Below are 18,455 nucleotides of genomic sequence, written 5' to 3' on the forward strand. Positions count from 1 at the left end.
TATCCCCCATCCTGGAATCGGAAACTTCAGAAGAGGAGGGGGTGATGCTTCCCCCCTCACCGCGCACACGCAGACAGCTGAAAAGACAGGAGAGAAGGGGGGGAAGGCGGGCAGTACCTGAGGGGCAGTTAAGGAGGAGCGAAAGATTGCGCGCCCGTTTGGCCCCTTCTTAAAGAACAGGCGGGAAGAAGTCCCTTGCTCTGTCAACTTTCTCCCAATGCTGCAGGACCTGTATCCCTGTATTGATTCATGAGAAAACGCAGTCTTTGTTTGGACATTACCCTAATAAAACACGAATTAACTACAATCGTTGGTCTGGTTCCTGAGTCACATCCTGGGCCTGACACCCACCAGCTATAGCCTACATGACAAATAGTTTGGGATGATGAGAGTTGGAATCCATCAACATCTGGAGGGTGCTATGTTGGCTTCTCCTGTTTTAACCAATTGTGTTAGTGGCCTCCTAACCCGGAACTTCTCATGTTTTATCTAGCATCCAGCTAGAGAGAACTATAGACTGTATTATGACTGACCTGTGGTGTTTGTTTGAGGATGTAGGAAGTGTAGGTAAGATGCTGAGACAAGCCAGTGCTTGTGCTTTGGGCTCCTCCACTTCCACTTGCTGTAGAGCTTGACTGCAGATCTGGAACAAATGAAAGTCATACATGCTGTGCAGCCTAGTCCCATTATTCATTTTAGCAAGCTTCAAGGAGGCATTATATAGAGTGTGTAGTATTTTGAGGAATGCAGTGTGGCCCGACAAAGACAGCATAATCTACTCTGTTAATGTTAGTTATGAAGTCACTACATTGAACACATTAGTTTTCCCTTGCGTAACACTAACTGGCATTATTTGTGGCTCGCAGAATGGCTCCTTGAGGTATAAGCAGCAGTTTTCCTTTCCCAGAAGGGTTCTTGCTGTTTGTGGTAAGGTACAGTTTAGTACCAGGGGGTAGATTTGCCAAGTTGGCCAAGTTTGTGGCTGGTAATTGCAGTGTTGCCATCACTAAAAGGAAAAGAAACAAACAAACAGAGAAGATTACCCAGGTTTACAGAGATCATATTTTCATAAAATACAATTTCAAACAGGGACAGACAAAAATCAGTAGTTAAAACAGTAGAATCTCTTTTCTGTTATTACTTTTAATTGTACTTCCAGGTCATGCACCAGTGACTTTCACTATGATTACAACAATTTAGTTTTTATACTGGGATTCATGTGCATGTCACGTCACATGGCAAAGTAAGAAGCATGCCCCTTTTTACAGAGGGCTTTCAATCCCCAGTTAGACTGGTAGATTGCAGAGGCAAGATGCCACATTATAAGATGGTGAACAAAATATACATGTGTAATTGAAGCTTTTGTAGAGCAACCTCTTGCAGAAGGAGAGAGATGTTGGGAAGTATCTGAACAGAATGGGAAAAGGGCACATACCAGGGAAATTCCCTGTGCAAAGAATAGGAGGGTGTGGGGATAAGCATAACTGACTGAAGGAGCAGAAACTCTTGAAGGCAGGGGAGTCACAAGGAAGAAGAACAAATGATAGTTCCCAAGGTAGAACACAACAGTTACACTGGTGGAAGATGGAGATGAAAGACAGAATAATTTACTATGAGCAACTGCTGTGGTAAAAAGCTCTCTGACAGTTTGTTCCTTATTGCATTTTCAATGGGAATGGATCCAGAAGCATGAGGTTACATAGGTGTAACCCAATGACAGTTCCCCTTTGATGCACCCTCCCTAGACATTGATTGCAATGGCACTAGCCTAACACTGAACAGGCATTTTCTACAGTCCTGCTTGGTCAATGTACGAGCCCCATCTCAACTGGGAACATTATCAGATTAGAAGATCACCACAATATTCCAGAAGTGCTAATTCTTACTATTTAGTTAGCTCCTCTTAATCATTTCTGAAGATGCCTGAAAATAAGATCACTTTACCTGACCCTTGGGACCCACTTTTGGAAGCTCCTGTTGAGGGCACCTGAGCTTTCGTTAAAGTTTGCACAGGTTGAGCAACGATGGTCCCTCCGCCGCCACTCACAATTGCCTTTGCAACTCCTTGGGTTACGACCTGTTTCCCACCAATGGCCTTTGCTACTGAAGGGGTGGATTTTGCTACTAGTATCTGCCCACCACCGATGGCCACAGCTTGCTTGGGTAAAGCAGACCCTACTGGAACACCAATGACCTATAGTAGAACAAATATGTCAATTCATTATTTATATTTTCCATATAAATATGCTCAAAGTGGCTCACAACAGAGCCAACAAAAATGCAAATCAATGCATCATTACAACATTAATCAAAAACAGGTAAATCAGTTCAAAACAGAACAATCCAATGAATAACTCAGTTTGATTATATGAACAAAATCATCATAAAACAAGCTATCAATTAAAATGTATTAACTACTCAGAAGCATAACAACAATTCTAATGCAACTAGATGATAATATACAAAAAAGTCAGCTACACAAACTGGGCCTGAACTGACAGGTAAAGGACATGGCACCCTGACACATAATGCAGGTTTAGAGAAGAACTATATTGTGCCAGAACAGCCCTGCACTGAAATTGTTCTTCCACACTCTCATAGCATTGAATGACTTAAGTAGAGGCAAATGTATTTATTTAATTTAGGGATTTCAATCATCTATCTATCCCAAGTCTACTATAAAAGTAAACAATGAAAAAAACATGTCAACAAAATCAGTTAAAACAATTCAGTGAAACAGTGGCATAGACAATTAAATCCAGTTGAACATGCATTTCATTTTGTGCCGCAACTTTATTAAAATGGCTGTGTGAATAAAAGCTTCTTAACCTGGAACCTAAAAAGATAATAAAGTAGAGCAATCTAACTCCCCCCCCCACTTATGTTGGGCTTGGGGGGGGCTGGGCTGGATTAGGTGGCGGTGTTCTTCTGCCCAGATCTCCTGGTTTAGCCTCTTGCTGACACTGATCATGCAGGAGGCCCACTGACCATACCAGGAGGTCCACTGGTATCTCTGCCACTAGGGGCCTGCAGAAAGCCCCAAAATGGGGTTATCTGAGGGCAGGAAGAGGCTACTCTGGGCATCGGGCCTGCTCATGGTCTGATTGCTGTGCAAGCTTGGAGCTGGTGCAGCAACCAGCCACAAGTAAAAACTGCAACTGTTTCTATGTTTTTAGAATGTATTGTTGTTGTTGTTGTTAAATTGTTTTGCTGATGTGTTTGCCACCCTGGGCTCCTTTGGGAGGAAGGGTGGGCTATAAATTGAATAAGTAAGTAAGTAAGTATGTAAATAAAGTATACCCCCCCACACTATGGCTGCCATGAGTGACAGAGCTGCAGATGCTCTGCAAAGCCCCACCGGTGTGGGGTGGAGTTTTCATTTAGGCACAACAATCTTTCCTGGGGAGGGACTTCCATAACTGGGATGCTAATGATAAAAAGCCCTCTCCTTTGCTGCTACTGCTCCATTTATAATCCTGGCTGCTGTATTTTTACATAATTGGAACTTCGTAACCTGACCTAGAGTGGCACTGGGTAAGGAGATTGACAGGGAAGGAGAAAGACTAACAGAGGGAGAGAGAAGTAAAGAAAACTCTAGTGAAGTCAGACAAAAGATAAAAATAAAAGCAGGCTGGGTTTAAAGGTGGGTATGAAAAAGTTAAAAATCTTTATACTGTAAAATTTCTTTCTACTCAGATACATGTCCAATGGCACCAATAATATAGAATGTATTCTATCAGACAGCAAATTATAAGACCTAATGGTGATACAAGCATTTTAAGGACATTCCTGCACTAGACCATGCCAGTAACTGCATAGTCATGTTGAATCCACATCTGCACACAACAGCATGAAATAGCTTCAGCTGAACTGCAGCCAGCTGATGACCACCAAAGCAAAGAGGAATAAAAAAATATTGTACCTTAGATGACGTGGCTCCTTCTCCAGTGCTCACAATCTGCTTCTGGGGTGACAAAGCAATCATGTGGCTCCCTTTTACAGTAACATATTGCTGCACCGGAGTTTGAGAGGTTGTCCCGGTTGCTGGTGCTGCAGACTGTTGGGGCAGTTCCCCGGGCTCTTGCTTGATTATCACCTTCAAATAAATCAAGTGGAAGATAAGAATTTAAGCCCCACCCAAAAAAACCCTTCAACCCCATAGGCGTCCCTCTTTTAGAAGGAACAGAGAAGTTGCTTGACTGAGCGCTGAGTAATTCATGTTATGACTGTTCCTCAAAAATTCATACTTATATCCACATCCCTAAAACAGGGGACACTAAAAATAACTCCTAAGAGAAATTACCAGAACTGCCACATATTTACAAAAATATCTCAAATATGTTTGTTTTGCACTGAAACAGGATAGGATCAATCTCTCAGCTCTGGCCAGACTGACTGCCAAATATTTACTGAAAAAACAAATACCAACCACCACATATATTACTTATGTGTTACCATCCTCCCCCAACCCAAAGAAAATCAGTTACTTGTGTAATTGTAACAACAACAAGGTAAATTTGACTTATGTTCCAGAAAGAGTGAAACAAAAATCAGGATTGGTTCTTTCAAAACTCCACTAAGGTCTGAACAGAACACAATGATGTTCAGACTAGTAACTTAACAACAATGGCATAAGCTGTTCTATCAACTTTCAGAAATGATGGTACTGGAATGATGCATGTATTTATAGTGCCAGAATCCCAAGGAGCAAGCAAGAACCACCACCTTAGAATGCTTTATGGCAAACTGCATTGTCAAATGCTGCTACTACTGTTGCTACACATTGCAAAGAGAATAATGGCTTCCCAATACCTTTGTAAATGTCCCAAATCCTCCTGTCATAGATTTAGGGCTTTGTATCTTGGAGTGACTTCCAATTGGACAAAGAGGTGGCATGGTTGCAAAGAGCGAGTCTTCCTGCTAGAATAAATATACAAATTACACAATAAAGTTAGCTTCCTCCTGCTGGGAAGAAGGGTGGGACATAAATCAAATAATAATAACAACAATAATAATTTGGATACAAGAAATTACCTTATTCAATACAAGCACCTCTAGGTCTACAAAAAGTTCTAGTTTTCGTTTCAAGTCCAGAGCGGTAACAAATATAATGAATTGCACTTATTTTACTACCATAATTTTCTATTGGGGGTAAAACATGTTGTTTTATTTTCCGTTATGATAAAAATGCAGTATTGCAATTAAACGGATCTATTTTAGTTGATTAATTGGTGGGAGGCAATTGATGTCAGCGAGATTCAGCAAGGTTCAGAGCTAAGGGTACAAGAGCTTATTGTTTTTAAAGTTTTTGGTTTTGGTATGATTATGTTAAAATAGACTGCCATACTTTTAACAATTGTACCTTTGTTTATTAAATTCCAAGTTAAGCTGTTCTTCATTTAATAGTGAATTTTTGGAAACAAGCAAAGTTATTCAATCAACTAAACAGTTAAAAGGGCAGATTTAAAAAGCATGTTAAGTTGATTTAACTGGTTAACAGCCCTAGTAGAGTGCAGAAATATAGATCATCACTTTTAGGAGGACATCAATTCATTAAAACTTTCCAAAATAAAACAGACGTGTTACTGAATACGTGTTGTTTGTTTTAAAACATCATCATTAACTTATGCAAGCTTGGTTTAAATAGCACAGAACTTGCTACTTACTTAGATATGCTTTCATAAGTGACACAGAGATGGCTTTTTTTTTGCATTAACATTCAAGTTTTTAAACTTGTGCTCTGGAACAGGAAACAATTCTTCCATGTCTACTAAATGGAAATTATCTTATTTTAAATGTTTAAAGCATTTCAACACATATTGAAATGACACACACATCTTATACAGAGAAAAGAACAGGGACCCAAATACTACTACCCCCTCTTAAGGTGATCAGGCTAATTAAAAATATTCTTCTTCAAATGCAGCAATACAAGCAAAATTCTAAAGGTGCCAGATTCTGTTAGAAATCCATTACCCTGTGAAGGTACTATTAACATTTATCTGCAGAAATCCAGCTTTATACCTTTAAGACTTCATTCCCAACCCAGAGTATAACATTATTTCTCTGTGTTAGTTTAGAAAGTCAAAATGGATTGCTCCTAGTACTTTTCTACTGGCTCCAAATCACCAACAGTGCCCTGGAATCCTTTCATGCTTCACATTTATTTTTACATAAATGTTATTTTGACAATGGTAGCTACAAAGCTGTCAAGCGCTACCTCTGCTTGCCTTCAATACCTTTCTTGTGAGATAAATGACAAGATTTATGACTATGCAGAAAGCATCATCACATTTAACCAGACAAACACTCAAAAATCTCAGCCTACTAGTTGAACTGATTTTTGGAAATGTGCAGCATGTTGCGATTACAGGAGACAAAGTGTCTTCCACCAATGCCTTCTATAACAGGTCATGCTCAAACTACCTATTGAACTATTTTTTTCTTGGCTGATGAAGTCACATTTGTTGCATTACCCTGAAAAAGGGTGCACTAAGTCCCCAATCCTATGCATGCTTAGTTGGAAGTCAGCTTCATTGAACTCAATAGGATATACTTAGAAATAGGCACGTATGACTGTGCTGCAAATATGCATTTTGGCTTTTCTAAATTGTAGTTTTTGTGGGACAGCACTAGGGATAAGTGTTCATTTGTTTTAAACTGTTTTTGATATTGATGTGAGCCACCCTGGGACCTTCTACTGAACAGCAGGTAATAATTCAATAATATTAATACTACTGATGATGAGAGATGTTTGAGATGGAGAAAGAATACTTAACCAGAACTCTGTGAATGGACTCCAGAAATAAGACATTACACTGCCCTGAAATATCAGGAAATAAAAGACAGAATACTCCTCCTTCATAAGATGTTTTTTAAGTAACAGAAACAACCAATCAAATGAATGTTACCTTGACAGCAGAGGTCACAAAACTGCTCCCATGGATCTTTGAGACTGGAGACCCCGTTCCATGAGAGGCTTGAGAAACACTTGTAACCTTACTTGCAGGGCTACCTGTATATTGGGGAATTCAGTGGCTATCAGAGCAACATACATTTGGCCATCCTAGTGTAGTTTCTATTAGTTCTAGCAATGGACACATTAAAGATTTCAGAATGGAAGCACCTTTTCTTGCTAGACAATTGGTGGAACAGAACAGCTGCCTGCTTGCAAGAAAGATAAAAGAGAGGTAATTCACAGGCACAGGTAATTCCTTCCCACAAAGCAGCAGAGAGGGCTGGTGCTCATTCACCAATCCACTTTCCATTCTCAGTACTGGAAAGCACCTACTCCTTGGGCATGCAATGAATGCAGCCCTGGTGGATCTTCTACACAGCTCTACTTGGCAGGGGGTTGCTATTGTTTCCTATACACTTTCCCATTCAGATCTTTTCAGAGCAGAGGCAGGGCTAAGAGAAGGGAAAGAGTGCCACTCCCCTCTTCAGCTCCTTTACATGTTATGTGATGAAACAGAGAAGTGCAGGTAGCGAAGGCAAGATGCTCACAACACAATCACTTTTACAGGGAACTGCCCTCGTTGAAAAGAGAGAGTTGACATCAGGAGGCATGGAAGTTCTGTCTGCAGCGATTAACGTACAATGGGTTCAGGGTTCAGGGGAAGGGCCGTAGCTCAGTGACAGAGCATCTGCCTTGCCTACAGAAGGTCCCAAGTTCAATCTCTGGCCATCTCTAGGTGGGGCTGAAACCTTGGAGAGCCACTGCCAGTCAGTGTAGGTAATACTGAGCTGGATGGACCAATGGCCTTACTCACTAAAAGGCAGCTTCCTGTGTTCCTATGGCTTGTTTAAGCCTGCAACAAATTGCTCGATGCAACAGTCATCAAGAATAAACAAGCAAGTGAAAAAATATTGTACCTTAACAGCTCACTTAACAACAGTCACTTGTCGTTGGCTCCGAGAGCAAACTGTTCAAAGGGAATGGAAGTGAAGGTCACCATGGGCCTAAACCATGCTGTAAGGCAGCATTCACCAACCCCAAACTGTCCCAAACATCTGGCCCTGGGCTGGTGAAGGCTGGCGACAGATCTATTGGGGAAGAAGTCTTAGGAAAGAAAAATACATTTAAAAAACCCCAGAGATGGCTGTTCCACTGGCATCTACCAATGACAATAAAGGCAACAGTGAAGCACACAAGGGGTTAAGTCTGAGTATTCTGCCTCTGAGGCAAATCCAGACAGACAGACTGGAAAGAATCAGGCAGGGAGGGAGGGAGAGTCTGTGCATGAGAGAACATGTGCATATTCCCCAACCCCCATATAGTACATACTTGTGCTTGTGGCCACTGCTCCAACTGGATGAACAGGCTTGTCCACAATAACATAAGGGTTATTGACTATAGGAGTGGGGGTCCCTTGCTTCATATGCACAGGAGTGGAAGTTGGGGTACGAGGTAGTGGAGATGGACTTGGGGTTGATATTGGAGAACCTAAGGAAACAGAAAGGAATTCCCAATGTTCTATGTCAGGCAGATACCCAAAGTGATGGAATAAAAATAAACAACAGCAGCAACTTCCAAAATCCGTTCTACCACAAGTGTAGAACCAGCTCCATGAAAACCAGGCAGCTGTTCTGTTTCCTTCAGAAACATGCTCCTGCAGAGGAAGCAAGAGCATCAGAAGATACAACATTATCCTGTCACAACTTCTACAGCAAACCACAGAGGACCATGTGTGTATAAGGCTTCTAGAACAAACTTTGTTAATCTCCCTTAGGATTAATTCACCCTTTTTGCAACAATTCTTAGCACTTTGCCCCTTAAAGCTAACAAATGAGAGTTTACAATCTGGGACATGTGGCTCCAGCAGACCAGGAGTAAAACTACCCTAATGTATGGAGGCTGCCCATGTAGTATAGTGTCCACCAGAGTAGCACCATCTCATGCTTTGGAATTGACTTGTGTAACATACTCCCCCCCCCATTAGTCACTTTTCTAGCAACCAGGGCTGTGGAGTCGGTACGCCAGACCTTCGACTCCGACTCTTCTATTTTTCTACTGTCCGACTCCGACTCCTTCATAAATGGCAAATGTATATTAACTAGTAATAACAAATTTACTGTAGTAAAATGGTAGCACAAGGCATTTCATCACCATCACGTAAATCCACAGCTTGGAAAAGTTACTTTTTTGAGCCCAGGGATTGGGCTCGTGGAAGTTGTAGTTCAAAAAAGTAACTTTTCCAAGCTTTGGATTCACGTGGTGGTGATGAAATGCCTTGTGCTACCATTTTACTACCGTAAATTTGTTATTACTAGTTAATATACATTTGCCATTTATGAAGGAGTCGAAGTCAGAGTCGGAACATTTCTACCAACTGCAACTCCACGACTCCGACTCCACAGCCCTGCTAGCAACATACAAGATGGCAACTATACTCAATGCAAGGTCAACCAGTTTATATTTATCTTGCTGTACAACACAACTAAGTCATACCTGACACAATCTTGCAGCTCATGGTGATGGGCTGGAAAGACTTGCCCGGAGATTCGGCAGGGCTTGGGATTTGACTCTGAGGCACTATTTTGCAACTAGCTGCAATTGGCTGAAAAGCTGAGTTGCCATGAGAACCAAAAGCAACTTTCTGGGAAGTCAGTTTTGTGGGAGTCCGTTCTAAAGACGACGGCAAGGAATAAAACGTTGTATGCCTTTCAGCTTCACTTCTGAACCCTGATGGATAAATATGAAAAAAAAAACTTGCAGTTTGTCTAGGTAAATAAATTAGAACATTTTTGTTCCTTACTTCTGTTCCTTGGAACGAACTTCCAACACTCTCCAAAGCAGCACAGTGTTTTCCAATCAGACTGACAGACTACAGATTTATTCCATAAAAAGTTTATCTCCTTGTGCCATCTAGGATATGCCCCTGATAAGCTCAAGGAGCAGAATTTATTAATCATCACATATTCTACAGGATAACTGTGTTAAAACGTTTGGGTGGATGCATATTAGGGATGGACGGATTCGTCAATTTCTAGGCGGTGTCAATTTTGAATATGTTTGTTCATGTTTGTTCCATGCTATCTCTGCATTTTTTTTTAATCTACACTTATTTTATATTTAACTACAGGCGGGCCCCGCTTATACAGTGGGTTCCGTTCCAGACCCCCACCGTAAAGCTGAACCCCACTCACTATAATGGGCCGCGTCGCATGAAAATGATACGAAAACGTCGCAAAACATCGCAAAAGAGCAAAAAATACCGTTAAAATTGAAAATGAAAGCTGCCGCATCAGCGGAACGCCTTAAAGCGGAACGCCGTAAAGCGGGGCCCTACTGTATTTAAGTTTCTCTCAATGTACTGTATGCATTTCTAAACATATTTTATTCTAAAATAAGCTTTTCAATGCGTTTTGGACATATTTTGAGAAAAGTTTGGTACTTTTTTTGAGCAAACTGTATTGCAAATTAAGAGAGGTACAAAACCAAGGGATAATTATGCTCTAATATATGCATTAGTCTGGGAGGTGCAAATTAGATCAGTTTGCCTAAAAATGCGGAACAAAATTCTCCTCCATCCCTAATACACATACATATATTATTCCATCTTTCTTTTTTCAGTATTATTTTTATTGAGTTTTATTTTTAGTTTATATCAATATTAACAAACCTAGGCATAACAACAAATGGGCAAACCAAAGTAACACATATTTTTCTATTTTACCTTTTTCAACAGAAGCATGTGTAATGGCTTCATGCATTTGCTTTATTGGTGAAGATGCTTTCACAGGTGCTGGCATATTTAATGGCAAATGCAATGAGGTGGGGGCATCAGAAAGATCAGAATCTGAAGACTGAGAGAAGAAATATTCTTCTCTAAATGAATGCCGATGCAATTCAACGTCCACCACCTTCCAAAAGAAAGACAATAAGGCATTTTTTAAAAAATAAACTTGTGCACTGGGCAGCTTCATTACATACTTTGATGCTAAGGACACTAGTTTCTGAGCCTTCTGAACCCATCAACAGAAGTTCCTGGTTTGGGGAAATTGTGCTGGCATGTTTAAAATCTATCTGACCCCAAGAAATTGCACTGTAAGTGACCATCCTCTGAAACAGGCTTTAGTCTGGGTGCATCAGATGGCTTAGTATAAATTTGAACATGCCCTTTCACATCTACATCTAAGGCATATGAGGCAGAAGGCTGATCAGAAGCTACTGGTGGATCTCTGAGAGATTAAAAGTAGATCAGCAAGGATTTCTGACTCTCAGTTGTTGTAACAATGGCAACAAGAGACTTGCCTTGCCCCAAATTATACTGTTGAAATGACAAAAGCTTGGGGTGGACTTTTGCAGTTGGAGGACCTCAGGGTTCCAGTAAAAAAAAATACAGTAGAACCTAGAAGTCTGCTGATCCATGCCCCCAGTGTCACAACTTCAGATTTCTGCTTTGATATAATTTCAAGCTACTGACTCAGTTAGAGCCCTTGGGTTATATCCAATTGTGGCCAAGCCACTACAGACAATATTTCACAGATGTGTGGGGCCACCCAACTGTCTATCACCTGATGGCACATGGATGTCCAGTGGATCTGAGCCCTGGCTGAATCAGTATGACTTCTATCCAGTACCGTTTAAAATGTGGCACTGAATGCAAGCCGTGATGTCAATCTACTTGGGAGATGATCCAATGTATGCTTTCAGCAGACATCAGATCCAGTTGGGATCCAATCCCAGCAGCACGGCTTTCATTTGGCACCAAACTGAAACAATGCCAAACGCAAGCTGTGCTTGCAAAGGAACAATCAGGAATGCACTCTAAGGCTTCCAACTGCTAGGTTCTCTTTGCAATGTGGCTTCACACCTGATGTCATATTATGTCATATTTGGCCTTATGGTGCAAATTAGGTCCCCTGGTGGGCTTAGTTTGACCCATGGGCTGGAGGTCTCCCATGCCCGCCTTAGAAGGTCACAAAATTCTTGCCTAAGACCAACTGTGGCAAGCAGGTGCATCTGATGCCAATGCTCAGCACCAGCCAGTCAGTCACAGTCACTGATGGCCCATCCAGTCACCTGTTAACAGCAATACACTATTTACAGAGTACACTTTCCGCATGCAGGTTCCTTGACAGCTGTTTTCTGCTCATAACTTTCTTTTCTCCTTTTGCAAAGAAATTCATTCCATTCCCATTCTACAGTTTTACAAGAAAAGGCTGAGAAAACTTAGAAATCATACCGTTTCAGCACCTAGCGTCTGTAGACCAGTGTATGTTCTATCCAACTGTATGGAACAATTAGGAAAAGAAAAATATAACTCCTTTTGACACACACAAACATTAGCAAACATACACACACATTCAAATATTACTTAGCAGACACACATAAGCGATAATCGGGACTGGCCCTACCATAAAGCAGAGTGAGGCGTTGCCTTGGGCAACTGATTTTGGGTGTCATGAAAGAACAGCAAGTTGCTTTCTTTATATTTATTATTGTTGCATCTTAATTGCAGCAGGTTGGGAAAAGTTACCTGTAGGATTTTCTGTCTCAGATGCTAAAATAACTTGACTAGCATTGGGTACTATGCACCTTGACTTGTGTGTGCATGTCTGTCTGGGGCGGTGGGAGCGCCAATTCTCTTAGGCAGCAAAATGTCTTGGGCTGGCCTTGCCCTCCTTCAAATATGAAAATGGAAATGGACTGCCTTCAAGTCGATTCCGACTTATGGCGACCCTATGAATAGGGTTTTCATGGTAAGTGGCAGAGCTTGGAAAAGTTACTTTTTTTGAACTACAACTCCCATCAGCCCAATCCAGTAGCCATGCTGGCTGGGGCTGATGGGAGTTGTAGTTCAAAAAAAGTAACTTTTCCAAGCTCTGGTAAGCGGTATTCAGAGGTGGTTTACCATTGCCTTCCTCTGAGGCTGAGAGGCAGTGACAATATATGACTATGTTTTTGGAAACAACAATGTATGCTTTCCCAGAGATAGAAATTATACACATACTAGTGCTAATTTTCTGTCCTCTGTAACTCAGTGCTCCTTCACTGAGCTGCCATCTTATTAACTGCAATGTATCTAGTAAGACCTGACACAGAGTTAGGTGATCACAGCACATGATACCAATTCTGTACCAGCTGCACTGGTTCCAGTACAAAGTGTTGGTTGTGACTTTTACAGCTCTTAATGGTTTGGGACGGCATTATTGAAGAATCACCTATACTGTATGAGCCTGTCTGGAAATTAAGAACTGCCTCAGTGTCCTTGCTTGTTAGGCCCTCTGCTTAGGTCAATTTGTCTGGCAGACGTACAAGGCAGGCCCTGTCCTGTGGTGGCCCTCAGACTGTGAAACTCCCTCCCCACAGAGATGTGGTTAATGTTAACTAATCTTAGAACTCCAGGTAAGGCAAAAGGGAAGCAAAATACTTGCAAAATACCCCCAAACCTCATCAGATAAAGCCAAGGTAGTTTTAACAGCAACACTACTGGGGAAAAGCTATCTGAAGATCCACCTGCATACATATGAATCTGCTTGGATTTGAGACTGGCCTTAAGAGACCTTAATGGCATGTGGATGGGTAGGATCTGCTAGACCATATGATAAAATAAAGCTAGTAAACAACACACAATGTCATTACTTATCTCCCTGGGGAGGGCATTGTATCACAAAAGACACAACACCTCTGAACAGAAAGAGAACTAGCACCCAAAACGGGGTTTATTGTACTGTTTCTTGAGATAAAAACAAACAAAATGGAGCCTTTTCATCTATGCATTATCATGCAGTTACCTTCAGATGGTGTATGATATCAATTCTTTTGTTTCGGCTGTCTTTAAAGTGAATCTGAACCCTTACAGGAAACTCTCCCCAGCCCCGTCTGGTCAAGTGGAAAGGAGGCTCTCTAGAAATAAGGATTATTTTTCAAAACAAAGTTTTCCACTACATACAAGATACTTTTGAGCTTGAGGAATGGAGGTGAAGAAAAAGCAACAAGGCCTGCGGAAGGAGGAAGTGCAGCAATAAATTATCATGGTGGTATTAAAGAATTCACAAAGGAACCTCAAGTACTGAACATACTATTGAAACTTTTCAAGCCTCTCTAATTGTTGTAGCCTTGACTATTTGACTCTATAAAGGCTTCAGCAGGCTCTTGGTGGAGATCATCTGTGACCCTCCAGATGTTGTTGGACTATAATTCCCATCATCCCTGCCCATTAGCCATGGTGGTTGGAACCGATGGGAGCTGCACTCCAACACACAGGAAGCTACCATTTTGAACAGACATGCAGAGGTGCCAGGAAGCTGAATTGCTTCACTCATTCCGTCACCCATTTTCTGCTCAATGTGATCCTGAAACAACTATTTTTGCTTCTGCTGGGTTCCAGATAGGTAAACATGTATAAGACAAACTGCAGTATAGGGTGAGATGATTTTGAGTGGGAAACAGCTGGTAGGGAAAGGATTAAGGACTCTCCTGGGTATAACTTAATGGGCCGTTTGATGCCCCAAGAAGTTGGCCAGGGAGAATTTGGATCCCCCCCCCCCCAAAAAAAGAAGTATGGTGTTATAGAAAAATCACTGCGCTTCTGAAATCCTGTCACTCAGTTGGGCACGCTAGAAGCTTCATTAAAAGCTTTGTTACCTGACTTCGACCAGATCATTAGGTTTGTAGCTGGGATGAAGGAAGAACCAGACTTTCTTAACAAAATGATCAATGCTGGGTTCTCTTCGGGATCCTCGTACATACACCATCCATTTATGAGTGGACTGGTCATTCTCTTCTCTTTTGTCAGGAGGGATGTATCTGGAGAGGGAAAAACATCACCAAAATCAGTTCCACTCCATACTTTTTGAAATATAAAAACAGATATTTGGAGGGGAGGTTGTGCTTAACTGTGGCGTTTCTACATAGATGTCACATAATTACATTTAACCAATTCATTTCTTAATTTTTCTGACAATTCAAGGTAGCCAACAATAATAAAATACAAAAACATAACCATGTGTTGTATTTAAACCAAGTCCTACACAGAGTAGACCCACTGAAATTAATGAACTCATTAGTCATGTCTATTAACTTTAATGGGTCTACTCTGAGTAGGACTAGCATTGAATATTACCCTATAAGAATAAATAACAATAGGGATAAAACCCACAAAATACTCCCTTAAAATGTTAGAAAACATTTTAAAAACTGCAGCAGATACAAACAATAAAACAGGTGTGGGAAACCTTTGGTCCTCCAGATGTTGCTGAACTACAGCTCCCATAATCCCTGGCCACTGGCCATGCTTGCTGGGGCTGACGAGAGTTGTAGTCCAGCAACATCTGGAGAGCCAAAGTTTCAGCATCCCTGCAATAAAACCAGTCACATAGTAAAACAATCCTATAAAATAAGTGAAGGTCAGAGGCCAAAGCCCTTCCTAAAAAAGGTGATCTTCATCATCTAGTTGTCAAGAATAGCTAACTTTGGTCAAGCTGAAATAGATCAACCAGAGAGAATTCTGGGAGCCTGTGGTTCCCTAGGACTCCCTACCGGGGGAGATTCAAAGCTCAGTGTCAGACAGTCAATTTGCAACCTTGCATGGGGATGCAACTGATCCTTAGCTGTTATCCCTTATCGGCTTCCTGAGATTAAAAGTCAGGAAGAGGGGGTGTTGTAGATCAGGACCCCTGGGTGATGCTGTCTAGCTCCTTTATCTTCAAAGACTTCAAAGGAGTAGATCCCGGCAGGGGCAGAATATGACTATTTGCTTTCCCCCCTCCTTGTTGACTGTTAAACTCCATAAAAAAGGAAGGATGATCTTTCAAGTTTAGTTCCCTTTTTCCATCAACCTGGACTCGCTGCAGTTGACAGAGAGAAGCCTTTTGGGGAATCAGGCAACTCTGCAGTAAGTATAGGATCTTAGCTTAGATAGACTTTTCTTGTATTCCTTTGTCTGTATTGAACCTCTCCCCTTTGTTATGCCAATGTATCTCGTGTAACCCATCTGTGGGTGATTAGCTTTAAGGAAACAAACCGCTGCTCTCTTTTGTATATACCATCTCATTTACTTTTAAATAAACTATCTTTTTATAAATGGTGTGTATTGGCTTGGAACTAAAGATTCTAAATCTAGTCCTTGATTGCTGAACGCTACTGAATACCTTTATTAATGAGGGTTAATCCCATCAGTATTCACAAGGGCCTCTGAAATCCCTTCTCTCAGAAGGAACCAGGAAGAAGGGTGGTGGCAGTACTGCCATGAGTAATTACTCCTGAAGGAGGGAGAGCTTTTGCCTGAGAAGCAGAGACCCAGGAGAGTCAGGACTGTTCTCGGAAGCAAAGAACCCCCCTTGGGGAACTAAGGACAAGGGACCTCAGGGGGACAATTCTTTGACACTATTGGACAGCCAATAAAGAGGTTGGCTGAGCAAGCTTCTCTCAGGAAGAAATTCTACGGATTAGGTGCAACTAGGGAGATGGCCCTCTCTTTCGCCCCAGACAACAGGGAAGGAGAGAACAGGGCCTCTCTTGAGGACCTTTAAGAATGGGCAGGTTTGTAGGAGAGAAGGTTTTCCAGATACCTGGTCCAAGCTTGCTTTAGAATCCTTTCCTTTAGATATACAATTTTAAATGATATTAATTTTCTTTCTAGGTAATTATATATATACACATCTGGGTAAATAGTTCCTCTGACTCTCACAGACTGTCCCTGTCTTAAACAGAATTTTCTTAAATAGAATACTTTAAAAACATATCAGAACAGTGAAAGAAATGTACATTTCAAATCTGACGGATCAACCCATGAGTCAGTGTTCTGCTCAATATTTCCTACACTATTTTCATCCCAACTGAGTAATAACTGGTTTGTTCAATTATTACAGACACCATGCCTAATCTTTTAAAATATGAAAATCACTTAATTAGAATTAGACATCTTAACCAACCTTCCAAACATTTTCCTTAGTAATTAAAAATATTCTGAAACACACACACACACACACACACAAAGGCTTGATGAGCTAAATGTCCAGATGAATAAAAAACAAACATAGGGAGTGATCATTCTTACTTTCTATAAAGGTAGCCATGTTGCCCCCCAAAAACCACACCAAAATTCTTATCGCGGCATGTGGCTTGTGCAGAATGCTGTGAGAGAGGCCTGGAGGGCTACATTTGGTTTCTGGGGGTCTGAGGTGTCCTGTCTCTGGTCTAGCCTGACGAAGAGTTTCCTCTCACCCACAATTATTCTTTTTGTGTGTGTTACAATGACAACTACAGACACTCCAGTGTCTTTAAGGAAAGAAGCCTCTATACACATGGTTGAAGTGGAATTAGGAAAAAAAATGCCATGCAATACAGGACACTGGCATCCTGGATCCATAGTTCTTTGGCGTCTTTTTATAGGTACAAATTACATTTTGGCTTCATATTCAAAGCATACACAAGATTAAGACTTTGGATACTAACTTGGATACATTGCCAACCACTATGGTCTTCTTCACATAGAGCCGTGAATGTTCATCATTTGAGAGACCAGCATTTCTTAGCCCCACCTTGTCACCTCTTGCAACGCCTGAAGTGCCCTGAGGATGAAACGTTTAGAAATCTACTCATGCACATATTAAATAATTTCCTCTTGTGCTAAAAAATACAGCCACAATTTAATTCTTACGTTTTTTTAAAAAAGAAGGCACATACACAATAACCCTGAAAATCATAAAAGTGACCAGCGCGATACATATTTTAAAATACCCACAGCTGAGGATGGTTTTAGAACAAAGTGCACACTTTAGGAAAGAGTTTATAAAAGAACACATAAGGACCACATTTTCATGCTGGCCCAGAAAGACAGGAGAAAGACCTCCCCTACAAGGAAGGTGACAAACTTCAGGGCTTACTTTAGAAAAAAGGGAGAGGAGATGGGGCATAAGAAGAGATGTATGAAATAACTTATGGTGTGGAGAAAAAGAACTCCCCCCCTCATATAGTACTGAGAACCCAGGGTCATTCATTGAAGCAAGATGGTGGGAGATGTAGGACAAAGGAAGTGCTTCTTCACACAGTGCATAGTTAAAACTATGGAATGCACTCTTACAAGATATAGTGATGGCCATCAACTTAGCTGGCTTTACAAGGGAATTAAGACACATTCAAGGAGGATAAAGCTATCAATGGCTACCAGTCATAGTTTATTTTACTATCTTCAGGGTCAGAGACAGTATCTCTTTGAACATGCTGGGAAACTAAAGTGGGAGAGGGCTTTTGCACTCATGTTGTGCTTCTGGGCTTCCTACAATCATCTAGCTAGTCTATGTGGAAAACAAGATGCTGGACTAGATAGGCCTTTGGTCTGATGCTGCAATGATGTCCTTATGTTAAGCCTGGTCCTAGGGTGGAAGTGGCAGGTGCTCCCTAATCCAGCCCCAAAGCCAAAGCCAAAGCCAATACTTTGAAAGACCCTACTGCCTACTAGATGGAGAGAAGATCACCCAACATCTGCAACACTAGCTGGCTA

General features: G+C 41.3%; 1 protein-coding gene across 2 annotated transcripts in view; it reads right to left on the bottom strand.

Annotated features, from left to right (window-relative positions):
* The window catches only part of YEATS2 (YEATS domain containing 2), a 65,693-nt gene that overhangs the window by 37,809 nt on the left and 9,429 nt on the right, over window positions 1–18,455 (bottom strand). For both annotated transcript variants that reach the window (XM_061636369.1, XM_061636370.1), the window contains exons 8-20: window positions 17,408–17,523; window positions 14,597–14,758; window positions 13,744–13,855; window positions 12,192–12,236; window positions 10,680–10,866; window positions 9,452–9,685; window positions 8,288–8,446; window positions 6,912–7,015; window positions 4,813–4,920; window positions 3,923–4,096; window positions 1,945–2,194; window positions 845–1,006; window positions 534–643 (exon numbers count right to left, since the gene is read on the bottom strand). In XM_061636369.1, coding sequence (XP_061492353.1) covers window positions 534–643; window positions 845–1,006; window positions 1,945–2,194; window positions 3,923–4,096; window positions 4,813–4,920; window positions 6,912–7,015; window positions 8,288–8,446; window positions 9,452–9,685; window positions 10,680–10,866; window positions 12,192–12,236; window positions 13,744–13,855; window positions 14,597–14,758; window positions 17,408–17,523 — 1,923 coding nt within the window. The remainder of the gene's footprint in view (window positions 1–533; window positions 644–844; window positions 1,007–1,944; window positions 2,195–3,922; window positions 4,097–4,812; window positions 4,921–6,911; window positions 7,016–8,287; window positions 8,447–9,451; window positions 9,686–10,679; window positions 10,867–12,191; window positions 12,237–13,743; window positions 13,856–14,596; window positions 14,759–17,407; window positions 17,524–18,455) is intronic.

Source organism: Rhineura floridana, chromosome 7 (genome assembly GCF_030035675.1).
Source record: "Rhineura floridana isolate rRhiFlo1 chromosome 7, rRhiFlo1.hap2, whole genome shotgun sequence".
Classification (NCBI taxonomy): domain Eukaryota; kingdom Metazoa; phylum Chordata; class Lepidosauria; order Squamata; family Rhineuridae; genus Rhineura; species Rhineura floridana.